General features: G+C 39.0%; 1 protein-coding gene across 1 annotated transcript in view; it reads right to left on the minus strand.

The window, feature by feature from the left end:
- RAD54B (RAD54 homolog B) overlaps nt 1–13,128 on the minus strand; it is a 64,327-nt gene extending 51,199 nt beyond the window's left edge. Inside the window, exons 1-3 of the mRNA XM_066333532.1 lie at nt 13,062–13,128; nt 9,998–10,151; nt 9,172–9,343 (exon numbers count right to left, since the gene is read on the minus strand). Coding sequence (XP_066189629.1) covers nt 9,172–9,343; nt 9,998–10,135 — 310 coding nt within the window. The 5' untranslated portion in view covers nt 10,136–10,151; nt 13,062–13,128. The remainder of the gene's footprint in view (nt 1–9,171; nt 9,344–9,997; nt 10,152–13,061) is intronic.
- Nucleotides 13,129–13,188: the final 60 nt, after the last annotated feature.

Below are 13,188 nucleotides of genomic sequence, written 5' to 3' on the forward strand. Positions count from 1 at the left end.
TCAGCACTTTCACCATCAGTTTTATACTTCATTGTTCTTATTGTTGCTGTACCTGGACCTCTCAGAGCACTGCACAATTATTTCTAAACCTCTGTCCTGCATGGAAGGTGAGACAAATAAGGCAAAGCTTTACCTCTTTTCTTTGTCCCGCATCTATTTTTGTGATCAGCATCTAGCATGCATTAACTTCCAACCTCTAACAGTTATTGAAACTGCTGCAAGAATAAGGGTTCTAGCCTGCTCCAGAGCTCTTAGCAGCTAAAATTCCAAGCATAAAAGATAAACACAGTTCTGTCCCCTCTGCTGATATAAGGCATTCTCTCAACATTTATCCCACTGAAATGGGGAATATATGAATTAGCCAATAAGAATGCCCTCAATGCCAAATTTTAAAGAATTTATCTTCATCTCAGTGTGACATTCTAACACCCACACGTTCAGATCAGTAACCATCCTTCAAACTAAGTTTGGCTTAAAGCTACAGGACTCTAAAATACTATATGACTATACAGCTCCATGAAATAGCTCTTCACTTTATAAAGTTGTGTCCTGAAAAACTAGAAAAGCTAAGAGCCCCATTATTTACAAATTAAGAAGGACGTCCATCCCTAATATATGCTTATACCTTCTCTGATCCTCTCTTCCAACAAGCTTTTTGATGACTAATCAGCAGCAGCTGAGAAATACAGAAATGTGTTGGAGGTTTGAGCACAAACGAGATAGGACTTCTGCTAGACATTCCTCGAGCCTTTATTGTGGCATCAGTCTCATAACAGGGTTTCAGGCAATTGAAAGATGGCAACAGCTCACGTCTGCCGGCAGCAGCCAAAGATTTCTTTGTTACAGGGCATTTTGAAAACTTTCTAGCCAACAGCATATTGCTAAAGCTTACAGACAGTTGTTCTAGCCAATCACTGAAAGCACACGTACACCTGCTTCGAACAATGCTTGCTTGTATGCTTTCTATTAACAAGAAACAATATTCCATTATTAAGCTTAAAACTTTCTACTATCTTGCTAAGCATATTTTTCTGCAGACTTAAGACCTATTCTAGCCAAACCTAAGACTCAAACTATTGTTTCATGTCCTTGCTTGCTGTACTATTGTAACTTAGCCTGCTTTCAACCTGTGCAGTTAGAGCTAATTCTAAATTCTTCTGCTCTGTTTCTGGGGCCTGCTTTCACAGCTTTCTGAAAGCCTTCTCACCTTTAGTATTTCCCACAAGAAAAGTTTGAAAGTATGATTTTCCCAGGATATTTTCCCTAAATTTTCTCACATCTTCACTAGCAAGATAGCCCCTAGGAAAAGAAATAGTGTAAGAGAAGCCAAGTTTCTCAAAGTCTCCTGTTTTGTTAATAGAGAGATTAAAATTTTGGACATTGTGCTTTTACATACTATCCTGAAAATCCTACCCTATGCACTATTCCCTGCATTTGACAGAGAAACAGCTTTCTCCCTTCTTCTAATGTTGCTCAGTGGATATTTTGAAAACAGTCAGATAACCATCTTATCATTACCTTGTTGGCTCAAGGAAAGTCATATTGTGACAAGCCTGCTGTTTCAGGAAAAACTTAAGGCCCAAAGTTAAAAGGTAGGACTGGACTCAAGTTAGGCTGACATGGTAACAAAGGGGATCCAAACAACAAGCACAGTCACAGAAAGATTTGACAACTAGCTTTGAAGGCATCCAGGCCTAGTCTGTCGTAATACTCATGACAGCTCAAGAAAACTTCCCAGTTCCCTTCAGTAAGGCATTTCTGATAGCTGCATTCCCTCATCTTCCCCTAAGTCCACCTTCTTATCTTTTGGAGACAGGAGAGCTGGGAATATACACACTAGCCAGCCCCCACACTCCAAACTAGGACTTTACGAAGAGTGAGGGAAAGGAAAATAAAAACATGTCAGAAAGTATGAATAGCCATGTATTTCTCTTTAGCCCTTCTTACATTCACATAGCCTGACGAGAGATTTTGAAAATCAAAACAGAAGTAAGAAGAAACTATGTGTACAGTTCACCTCAGAATGAATGAGGGAATAGAAAGAATTATTACTGATAAACCTGAATGCTTCACGATAATCTCTATGCAGGGTATTTTCCAAGTTCCTCATTTTTGAAGTTACAGTATAAGACAATTTCTTTTTTCTGTATATTGCAGACTATATGCTGTGTGCTTCCATGCAACTCTAGGGAGCTAAACTGTAATAAATATATTGGAATAGTAAGTTCATTTCCCAACACATTCCGTGCCAGTCCTTGGAAAGGGGTGTTTGCTTTTTATCTGCAGTTTCCAAGTAGACCTCTCTTTCTGCATGAGTATTTAAGTCTTTCTGCTTGTTTGCTTATAAATTTTAATTTTCAGTAACTTAATACCTTTTCAAAAAAAATGCATGAAAGTCTATCATCTTTACATGGAACACAGCTTTCTTCAGTAAAGGATATATCACTGCTCAAAAGAACATGACAAATCATAATTTTCATTGTAAAGAAGCAGCCAGAGTTCCATTTAATAGACAAGTTACTATTGTGAAACTTCCAGTTTAATCCCTCCAACTTCTTTGGGAAATGCTGAATATCTTACATCTAATATAATTCTTTTTCTTTATTGTCTGATCATGTAATACTCTTCTGATTTCTGGTTTCCTTCCTCTCTCCTTCATTATCTTCATTAGCTCAAATGCAAAGCACATTTAACTGGGGCAGATGAAAAGTACATTTCTCTGCCAACTCACTGCTCTTTTCTCCTATGTGTGAATATCCTGGTTATATCATCTATAATTACATAAAGCCTGGTTATTCATATGACAGCAAGATATGATCATACCAAATTATAAATTAGGTTGTACTAACTGTGGAAATATCCCACTAGAATTATGCAAGTCTGGATTTGTTTTACAGCAGCACTGCAGATGGCTGCCCCATCCAGGAAAAGAGTTGCTAAACATTATATGAGATGCTGCCTTTGGTGGTGAAGCTGCTGTTAAGTTCCTTATTTCCATCTCACTCTTGGCTTCGAATTCTACTAGCACCGTGTATCTCAGCACTCAGCGGGGGGCAGCCCAAATTCAAGATGAATAAACACAGTTGGGAATGTGACAACAGCCCAGGGGAACACCGAGTGTGCACAGTGCTGGGGAAACACTAGGGAAGGCCCTTTAGACAGCAGCAGAGTGGAAAACATCATTTCACACCCCAAGGAAGAGCACCAAGTAAAAGGTGCTGTCCTGAGGAGATGTCAAAGAATCCCAAAGCTACAGACCAGAAAACACAAGACCCACTGTGACACTTCTGGAACCAGCATCCAATCAGATACAGGCAATTTACCTTATGATGTATTTACATCAATCCAGTTTTATTAACCAGTCCCCATCCCTTGAGATGGACTGATCAAACAGGCACAGATGACACCTCAACAGTAAAGAAACTATCCTGAATTGAGAATAAATTTGTCTATAAAGTTATCTATTTACTATTATAAATGATTCTTCTAGAACATTGCAGGGAGAAGAACATTTTAAATCATAAAGATCTATCAAAGTCATTTGATACTATTTTGAATAAGAAATTACAACAAAATTTATAGACTTGTAAAATCTTACTCGCAAACAATGCAGTAATAAATAACTTACACTCAGGCATCCAGTGTGCTTGGTAATTATTAAGAGCTACAGATGATTATGGAGTATCATTTACCCAAAGATTTAACAGCTTTGCCAGTTGTTTATAAACAACTTTTAAAGAACACACAGAACTGCAGCTACACATGCAGCTCCACCACGAAAACAGACTGACTCAAATATCTTTTGTAGCTCATCTGAGAAGTGCAACAACAGAAATTAAATTAATACTTGCACTTTTGCAGATATCAAAGTAATTCTAGGAGTGATCTGCTTCATTATGAGATGCTAGGTATGAATGTTTTTAGTTCTGTTCCCAGAAACCATAAGTAAGCAGGTAGACTGAAACTGTGCAAAATGGAAGTCCTGAAAATATTTTTTTTTAATCCTCTGATTAAAAGTGACAGGCAATTGATTGCTATTGTCATAAATGAACACTGGGTTTTCTCTTAACATTCACATTAATTGGTTAGAAGGATTTTATTCATATCAAGTGATAAGAGGTATTAGACAGACCTGTAACAACATTCTAGAAAGCTGAAGGAACCACATTATGAAAAATGATTAATGCTTAAGTATGTAAAGCATCCAAACCTTACAAATGTAGTCAGTAAACATTAGCATTCCAGAAAAGATAGAGAAAATATATTCAAAACTATATGCAAATAGTAAGTACAGTTGATATCATCAGCATGAAAGATATTCAGAAACATCTATTTAGAGACTTAGGGTGAGCACATTATAACCCCATTATGAAATACAGCTACAATTTGTCCTCACTGTTAGCTTAAAGATACTATCTGACCATGACTTCTGGCAAAGTTCCTCTTAGAAGATGGATTAGCAGATGTTAGTGATGGATGAGAGACAAGATACTCTTGAACCAAAAACCAGCCAAACAGGAGGTGAGCTGTAACAGAATAAAACTCTTTATCCATTTTTTCTGTTCACCTACATCCAGTTCAAATAATGAAATCTCAGTCCAACTGGAATATTGCATCTAAGTGTTCAGGTGAAAGAGCTGTTCTTTCTCACACACAAAATAGTAAACCCAAAGAGCAAAACACAGCAACATTCTCCTAGATTACAAGTACCAACAGAAAGCAAGCTGTAAACTTAGATAATAAACTTTTAATTAATTATATATGCTTTATATAAATAAAACATATATTAAATCCTTAAACTGGGTGAAAACCTCAGTTCTTGCCAATCCCACTCACTAGCAACACTGAGGAAATACTTAGTGTAGTTTAGGGATCTGTCTGTCCATTGTTTCTTCAAATGCAAATTATTTGTGTTTTCTTGTTATTGCTAATAGAACTCAGAATGTCATGAGAACAACTATAAAACAAGCACTTGAGAGGTGCAATCATATCCTTCCAAACACATTTATGCTTTTGTTTTCAGTTACTGCTAAATAGTTTAAATGTTTAATATTTAAATTAGGAATGTTTAAATATTTTTCATTTTTAAAGAGCATGCACACTTAGCTGAATTCTTTAGAGGCACGGGAGAAAAAGTATTAGTGACAATGTCAAATAAATTGCCTTTGTCCCAAAGATCCATTGTGTGGACAAGTATTATGTTCTGAATACAAAACAAATGTACCAAAGAGATTGCCATGTTCATTCCTCTTAAAAGCAAACAAATGCCAATTCTTAAAGAAACATGTAACATTATTTTCCAGTATTCAGAACTTATAATCACAAGTTGTAAACTGTCCAAGGAACATGTTCAATATCTTACAGTTCAAACACTCCAAAAATTACAACACATATGTAGGTTTCATTCAACTTCAATTATTAAATATCTCTGAAAATACCTCATCTCACAGAATTTCCAAGTCCTTTGCATTTCACTTTTATTAATGGCATTTTAGGGAAAAGGGTTTTTTAAAAGAAGCTTAGAAAAACAAGTCTTTTTTTAAGCCAGATATGCTACAATTTTTAGATTGATTCCATCTAATAAAATCTTTACTTGTCTGCTCCAAGAAATGGACACCATGTGTCAGATAACTGAGTTTTTGGTTTTTTTTAAAGAATGCACAGCATTTTCAGGGCTGGGTTTCATAAAGATTAGATCTGTGAACAGTGCAGTTGTCCAATGGTTCACAGGTGTTTCAAAAGAATTTCAGTGGAACTTGGGGTATTTATTTACACATTCCACTGCTGCACTGGAAACCCAAACAGCAGCTTTGAGTGTTACAACTACCAAACTCTTTGTCATCTGCATTAAATGATATGGAGACAGTAAACCAAAATAATACATATACACAGACTTTTTCAATCTTAAAATTATTTTAATGCCCCTTTAACAGAGAAGCCTGAGGCTCCAGAGACTGATAGTCAAATATAATTCCATTGCAATATTAATAATAATAAAAACTCCCAACTGACTCTGGCTTTCACAACTGTTTTCCATTACTTCTGAATTTCATACCAAAGCCAGCTTTGACAAAACTATTTAACTTCACACTACAAAGAAGGTTACGATTTGCAAAATCAATGTAATCCCTATACTAGCTGTAATGAATAGCAGACAAAAGTGATGTAGAGGGCAGAAACTGTCTTGGAAAATCTAAATTATTAAGAAATTACTTAAAATTTAAGGAAGACTCAATACAGGATGGTTTTCTCACTACAGTGCTTGCATCACTAGTGAACCTGAAAACCATAACTAACACTGACATTAGACTTCCTTCTTTTATACCACATTTCATGACAGCTTTTCCAAGGCTTGCAGGGTTAGCCTCATTCCGTAGACATAGAAAGGGCTTTGATACAAAATGCCTTGTTCAGAAAGGCAGCAGCACATCAACAGAAGCAGCTCACCCAGTTTCACTCCAAAACTTTCTGGTTATTTTTCTGAAATCATCACAGAGGACCCACACCAGCTGCACCCAGAATTCATGACACAGAAAAGAATTCATGTTATCCACCTCATAACATTTTTTTTGCTGGATGACTGCTGATTTCCCAGATTATTTTGGAATTAAATCCGTTATTTATCTTTCAAGTGCACTGCTAAGCAGAACTAGCAGATACAAATTTTGTACCTATAGGGTATTGCTGATGTACCTATAGAGAAGCATGACCCCTCAAACAACATGTCCCATAGATACTGAAAATTTTCTTCAAGTGTAAGCTTCAACTGGAAGCTTCAGCATGCAGCAGATAAACATGAAAGCTGTAAACTTAAAGACATACAAGGAAGCTGAATTTCCTCACATTAGCTCTGCCACATAGAGAGCATACACTCTGGGGTCACATACCATGCCAGAGGAAGCACCCTATCAGGGCAATCACATTCCTATTTTCTGGGACTGAAACCCAGAAAAAAGGGTCAATGGGAAAGGCTCTCCAAAGCATCTTACAGAATGGAGGGGGTTGCTGTCTACCAGGCCTGGCATTTGTGCAATCTCCAGATAGAAAGGGCTTTGATGGAGAAAAAAAGAATCAAAAACTACAGAGATATGCAAAAGGGACAGACAGAGATGGTTTAGGCAGGAACAATCACATAACAATAAAAGGAGAAAGGCAGCTACTTTTAAACAGATGAAGGTAAATAATCTTCCTCAGCAACACACTGCATCCTATCGCCAGACCAAGTCCCATCTTCCTACTAAACTACATTTCTAAATATTTTCCCAGGTGGGAGCTGGAGTCGGACCACACACAGGTTATAGAGCTCAGGTACTGGCTATGTCAGCCATCAGAGAGGCCAGAGACCAAGTACACTGACTGGTTGTATTGTGTGAGATTGCTAACAAACACCAATGTGGACTAGATGGCAAGTAGGGTAAGAGGCTTGGAAGGCAAATACTGGAGCAGCCGTGAGTGTGGGCCAGATATTGGAGAAACCAGAGGGCCTGAGACTGGACTACTGAAGGGACCAAGAAGTCTGTGCAAGTTACTCAAGAGACCAGAGTATCTTGGGGGTTGGCTCCTGGTAAGTTCAGCTACCAGCCAGAAATGTTTCTATGTGTGCACCCCTTGGGCACAAGGCAGCTGGAAGATCACTGAATCCAGGAACTCACCACTAAGTAGACCAAGTGGCTCAGACAAGTTCCTGGTGGGACCTACAGTGTTCTTTTACCTGTGAGACTGCAGCTCTGCATACCAGCAGCTGGACTGGGAGCTGTGGCCTGTGTGGCTCATGTGCCAACATGGGGTGTCCAACTGGGGTGTCCAACAGATCAAGGAGCCAGCTACTGATCAGACTGAGTGCATCAGGTCAGTTACTGGAGGGATCTAAATTCTCTGTGTGCATGTGTATTTACATATACATACATGAGTATTCGTATGTTTGTCCACAAACAGGCTTTCACCTCAAGGAGTCAGAGAAGGGAGGGGATGTGTCCACTGCTTGTGCTTGCCTGAGTGCTGTGTTCCATCTCCATGTTGGCCTGTGTCACCAGTCGTGTATGTGTATACAGGACATATGTGTGCTTATTGGGCATAGTCCCCTTTTGGGAATTAGCCTCACTACTGGCTGGACCTTGGGACACAGAGCTATGTCAGTTTTGCTGCAATGAGGCTTCAAGATTTAAGAGGTCTTATAACAAACAAAATTAACTACGACTGTTAAAGCCTTCCAGTAATTCAAGGTGATAAGTGGCCCTGAAAAGTCAGGATAGGCTTTAAATAAATTTTAAAACTTTACTCACTACACAAAGTATTATTAATTAAATGAACCTTAAACCATGATTATCAGTGTAATTAATTATGAAGAAACAACAGTGAAATAACTGTTAGACAGGTGTTTAAAATGCCTGAGCTGGCTCCAAAAGGAGTGATTTTCATCCATCAATGTTGGTAACCCAGTTCAAGTGCCAGGCTTTCAAGATGTACTCGGCCCCTGAGGTCATACACTTGCATTCACACAACACAGAACTGTGCTGCACCTGTGGTCAGGGCACACCAACACTGGGAAATTAAGACACTCACCCTCACAATGTTGTTCAGGTCCACCCAAATGCACTTGCTATAGTTCAGACACTTTAATGCCTTTACAGTGCTTACTACCCCAGTTTTTTGTAGGCATCCATTACCAGGGCACATGAAGTGCACACCCACAAATAAGCAAAGCCAGCTCTGCTCTGTGGCTAAAGTTGGATTAAACATTTAAGTGCCCACTGGAGACACTGAAGAAAAGAAACCTTCATGAATTCTGAAAAAAAACCCTGAATCCATTCAGAATGGTTAGCTTTCTCTGCAGAAGGTCAGCAAGGTCTCCAGATTACAACACTTTCCCACTATCTAAGGTATCACAATTCTTGTATTGCACCAGTTGTAGATTAGAGTGAGTTGACAGTAACGCTCTTCTGAATAGCAACACTATAAACTGGCTTCCAAAACACCTTGGTTCTTTCCTTTTTTATTAAAAAATCCGTTTAACACTTGTTTCTTTCACTCTATCCAGTTTAACACCAATAATGCCACCGCTGCACGTTTATAATAGTACTTCACAAAACCCTTAGTATATGCGGTCTGTCGTTCATAAGCTTTAAAATTCTCATATTAATATGTGGTAGTAAAAAAGAAAGAGCATCTTACCAGCTTTGGGCACATTTAGCATTTTCATTTCTGCCTTGCTACACTTTTCCATGCTGAAACATGGTTTTATCTTTACTTTTCCAGTTGATTCCACCGAGTGTGTAAAATTTTCATTTTGATTCCGAACATTTATTTTAGACAGCAATGAAGCACCTCCCTCCTTCTCATCTATCTGCAAAATACAAATAAGTTCACAATACTATTTCCTTCATGCAGATGAAGGGAAATAGAGAAAAGAGCAACAAGAAGAGATTTCAAGACACATTGTCATTATCAAATTGTTACATAAATGCATAAATCTCTGCAAAACTACATGTGTCACAACAAAAAATGTGTGCACACAATAAATACCAAACACTTGTTTAAATAATTTATGAATAGAGTTTAATACAATTCTTCTGCAGATAAGTAAATAAAAACTGTGCTGCTCTCCTGTGTCAGTATTAAAGGTTTCAGAGAAAGTACCTCTGCAGCAGAACTGCAACCCAGCATACTGAGACTTTATGACAAGTATCCTGGCTTTTTAACTGCTCTTACAAAGAAAGATCCAATAAAGCCTATGACAAGATGCAATCCTCACCTCCTTTACACCTGAGAATTGCATTTGAGCTCAATACTGATTAATTTTATTTATTTGAAAAACATTTTTCTGCAACCACTCCACAGTGAGAGAAGCCTAACCTGAGAAGCAAGATCAAAGGTACTGACAGCACAGCTATCAACATTTGTTCTGAATAGATTATAAACAGAGATTGTGTTAAGCTCAGATGTTATCTTTTAATCACAATATTATACAAAATACTTCATAGTGCACTGTTCAGTTTACCTCCTTTAACTTAATTTCTTGGTCCATCTCCTTAGTTTCATTCTTGAGATGAACAGCAGTACATTTTCCTGGTGGTGTAAACCTTGGCTTTTTGCCCACATTTCCTAGGACTTGACTTGGAGCTGCAGATCGCCTCATATTTGGCTGTATTGCTCTGCAGGGTGGACAGGAAAGAAGGAAGCAGATAAAGACAGCTGTAGTCAGAATAGGCTTTAAATATAAAAATATATCCATAGATGACAACAAAAGCACTATTTCAAAATATAAGAGAGCATACAAGATTTTCAAATAACTATATTAATTCACAAGCATAATAATATTTAAGAAAAAGCAGTATCATTGCAATGCTTTGTTCAAGTACTAAGATCAACTACAGTAAATTCTGCAGCTGAACACCTCAATTTCCATTTTAAAAGCCACTAATGCAGTTCCAAATAGCAATAAATGCTCTGGTGATGCACAGTATAGGGCTACTTAACAAAGTTTATAAAAAGAAAGACAATTTTAAGTGAAACTTACTATTCTATGCACTTGAAACATAATTAGTGCACAATGAACAATGAATCTTGAAGGTATGTCTCATACCTGGGACCAGCATTTTGCACTGAACAGTCAATTACACTGGTCATTCAGGTTCACCATAATAAGATTAACATTCAGCAGAAAGTTATCTCAGAATTACAGTGGATATTATTGCTCCATATTATGTCCATTTGAACAGTGGAAAGAATGTATTATAGATTTTCCGTCAAAATATAAGACCATTATTCCCCTGAGCAACCTTAGGACAAACCCAAACATATGTCACCATTAATATGACAAAGTTTACTTTGCAACCAATAGAAAAACAAGTTATAATCTTAATGCTTCAAAGTAGTAGACAGAAATCAAACAAAAGAAGAAAACTCCAACAGAATAACACAGCAGCTGAAATGAAGAAGGCAAGCACAACTTACACTACAGTTACAGGTTTAATGCTCCATTTACACACATTTATTTTAAATGATCCCCCCAACTACTAGGTTAAAAATAAACCGTAATACAGATCGCAGAATCAAACTTTTGTACCATCTGAAAAGCATGTTTGCATCCTGCTGCAACGGACAGTAGGTTTCTGCACCCTTTTTGGTGCTACTCTGCACTCCAGTGGCTTCCTGGGGCACAACCACTGTTCTTTTCAAGGTTTGCACTGAAGCAGTGACAGAGGACTGCCAAAACACTTTGCAAAAATGCAGAGACTGGTAGCAGGAGTACTGCTCTCTCCCTCATATCTGCACAATTAGCATATATACGATGCTGTTACTAGACATGAATCTCAGGGGCAAAATGGCCTCAACTGTTGTCACTTACACTGTGGCTGTTATTAAAAATACATGGAAGGAAGCCTCTGACTGTGTCTACAGCAGTTTACCTAAGTTAGGCTTACCTGACAACATATGAATTTTAGTTAATCCTATGCAATAAGGGAGTAGCTTCGTTATTGTAACAGGAGGATCTGTAGCATGAAAAGCCACTGTGAACACTGCAAAGGTATCCAGAACCTTCTGAAGGAGCAGACTGCAAGTGCCAGTGCTCAGCACAGCCAGCATAAGGTGCCATGTGAACTTGAACAAGTTCTCTACCGAAGGCTACACTGCACAGTGACGCTTGGGAAAACAACACAGACACCCCACGGCTCTGCAGGAGAACATGCATGGCTGCAGTGCTACACTAACCCTGCCCATTGCACTCGAGGTTCTGTGCAACAGAGAAGCTGTGCAATTCATAAACTGCACATATCCATGATTAAAGTGCTCTGGTTCCCAAGTCCATTTGGCCATTGAGCTGTCATTGTTCTTAAAACATAAAAACAGACTCATTAGGAGATATGAAAATTACTAAGACATTGGAAGACACTACCCTTGATAACTTAGTAACTTCACTGCTACCAGTGTTACCCACTTGCAACTACAAAGATCCTTATGGGTTTGTGAGTTTTAAAATTAAATATTGCATCCAGAAATACATCTTTGTCTTTTAAAATACAAGTTTTCATAAAATATAACAAAAATATGTTAAAAAAATAACAACCATAATGTTTGTATTTTGTCCCTTTACACTACTACAATAGAAATAGAACATCAGGGGTGTACAACAAACCACTGATGCCAGATCTTTCAGGTAAGATCAGAGTGTTGCAAGGCAGGGAACAGTTCCAGACTACAACTAAATGAAAGGTATGCAAATATGCTCTTTTCTCCTCAGAGACAGCACCAATACACCAGGGAACCTCATACTTGCCTTACTATTAGGTCTGGTTGCAGGGAAACAGCTGTAAGCAATGCAAAAAGAACCGCTCCTAACTTTTATTAGCAACCAGGCCTGACCAAACCCAGTGCACCACGAAACCACAGCCCAAACCGTCTCACGGGTGCATCTGGTTTGTCAGGCCTTGAATTCGGTTGTACTTTTGTCCTTAAGGGTACATTAATAGCTGCATTAAAAATTAAATACACCTAAAAGAATGTTTCAAGATTTTACACATCCAACTCAACCAGGTGTGCACGGAGCTCTGCTAAAGGCAGCTACAATGCCCTTCTCGGCCCAGACTGAACAGGCTGCTCCCGGAGTGTTTGAAGAGGCACAGACGGAGAGGCTGTGGGCAACTGCAGAGACGTGACACGGCGTCAGCTTTTACTCAGTTAAATTGCAAGGCAGCGAGTGCATCGCCTTGAACATCAACATTACTGAAAAATCGCTTCAGATCAGAAGCAGCTATAAGGAATTTTTACAAGACCAGGTAGTGATAGGAGAAAGGGGGAATGCCTTCAAACTGAGAGAGCGGGTTTAGATTAGATGTAAGGCAGAAATTCTTCACTCTGAGGATGGTGAGGCACTGCAACAGGTTGCCCAGAGAACTTGTGGATGCCCCACCCCTCAAGGCCAGCCTGAATGAAGGACTAAGCAACCTGATCTAGTGAAAGATGTCCCTGTCCACAGCAGAGGGGTTCGAGTTAGATGACTTTTAGGGTCTTTCCCAAGGTCGCTTCCACGAGGTCCCCCCCCCCGCCCGCGGCTCCCGTACCTGCGATCCCGGCGCCGGTCCCGCCTCTGCGCTCAATTGTCCCGCCGCGCTCTCCCGGCAGCCCCACGGCCGCCTCGCGCATGCGCCCTGCGCAGCCTCCGCTCTCCGCCAGGCGCGCGTGCGCTGG

The sequence above is a fragment of the Sylvia atricapilla genome, chromosome 1, assembly GCF_009819655.1.
Source record: "Sylvia atricapilla isolate bSylAtr1 chromosome 1, bSylAtr1.pri, whole genome shotgun sequence".
Classification (NCBI taxonomy): Eukaryota; Metazoa; Chordata; class Aves; order Passeriformes; family Sylviidae; genus Sylvia; species Sylvia atricapilla.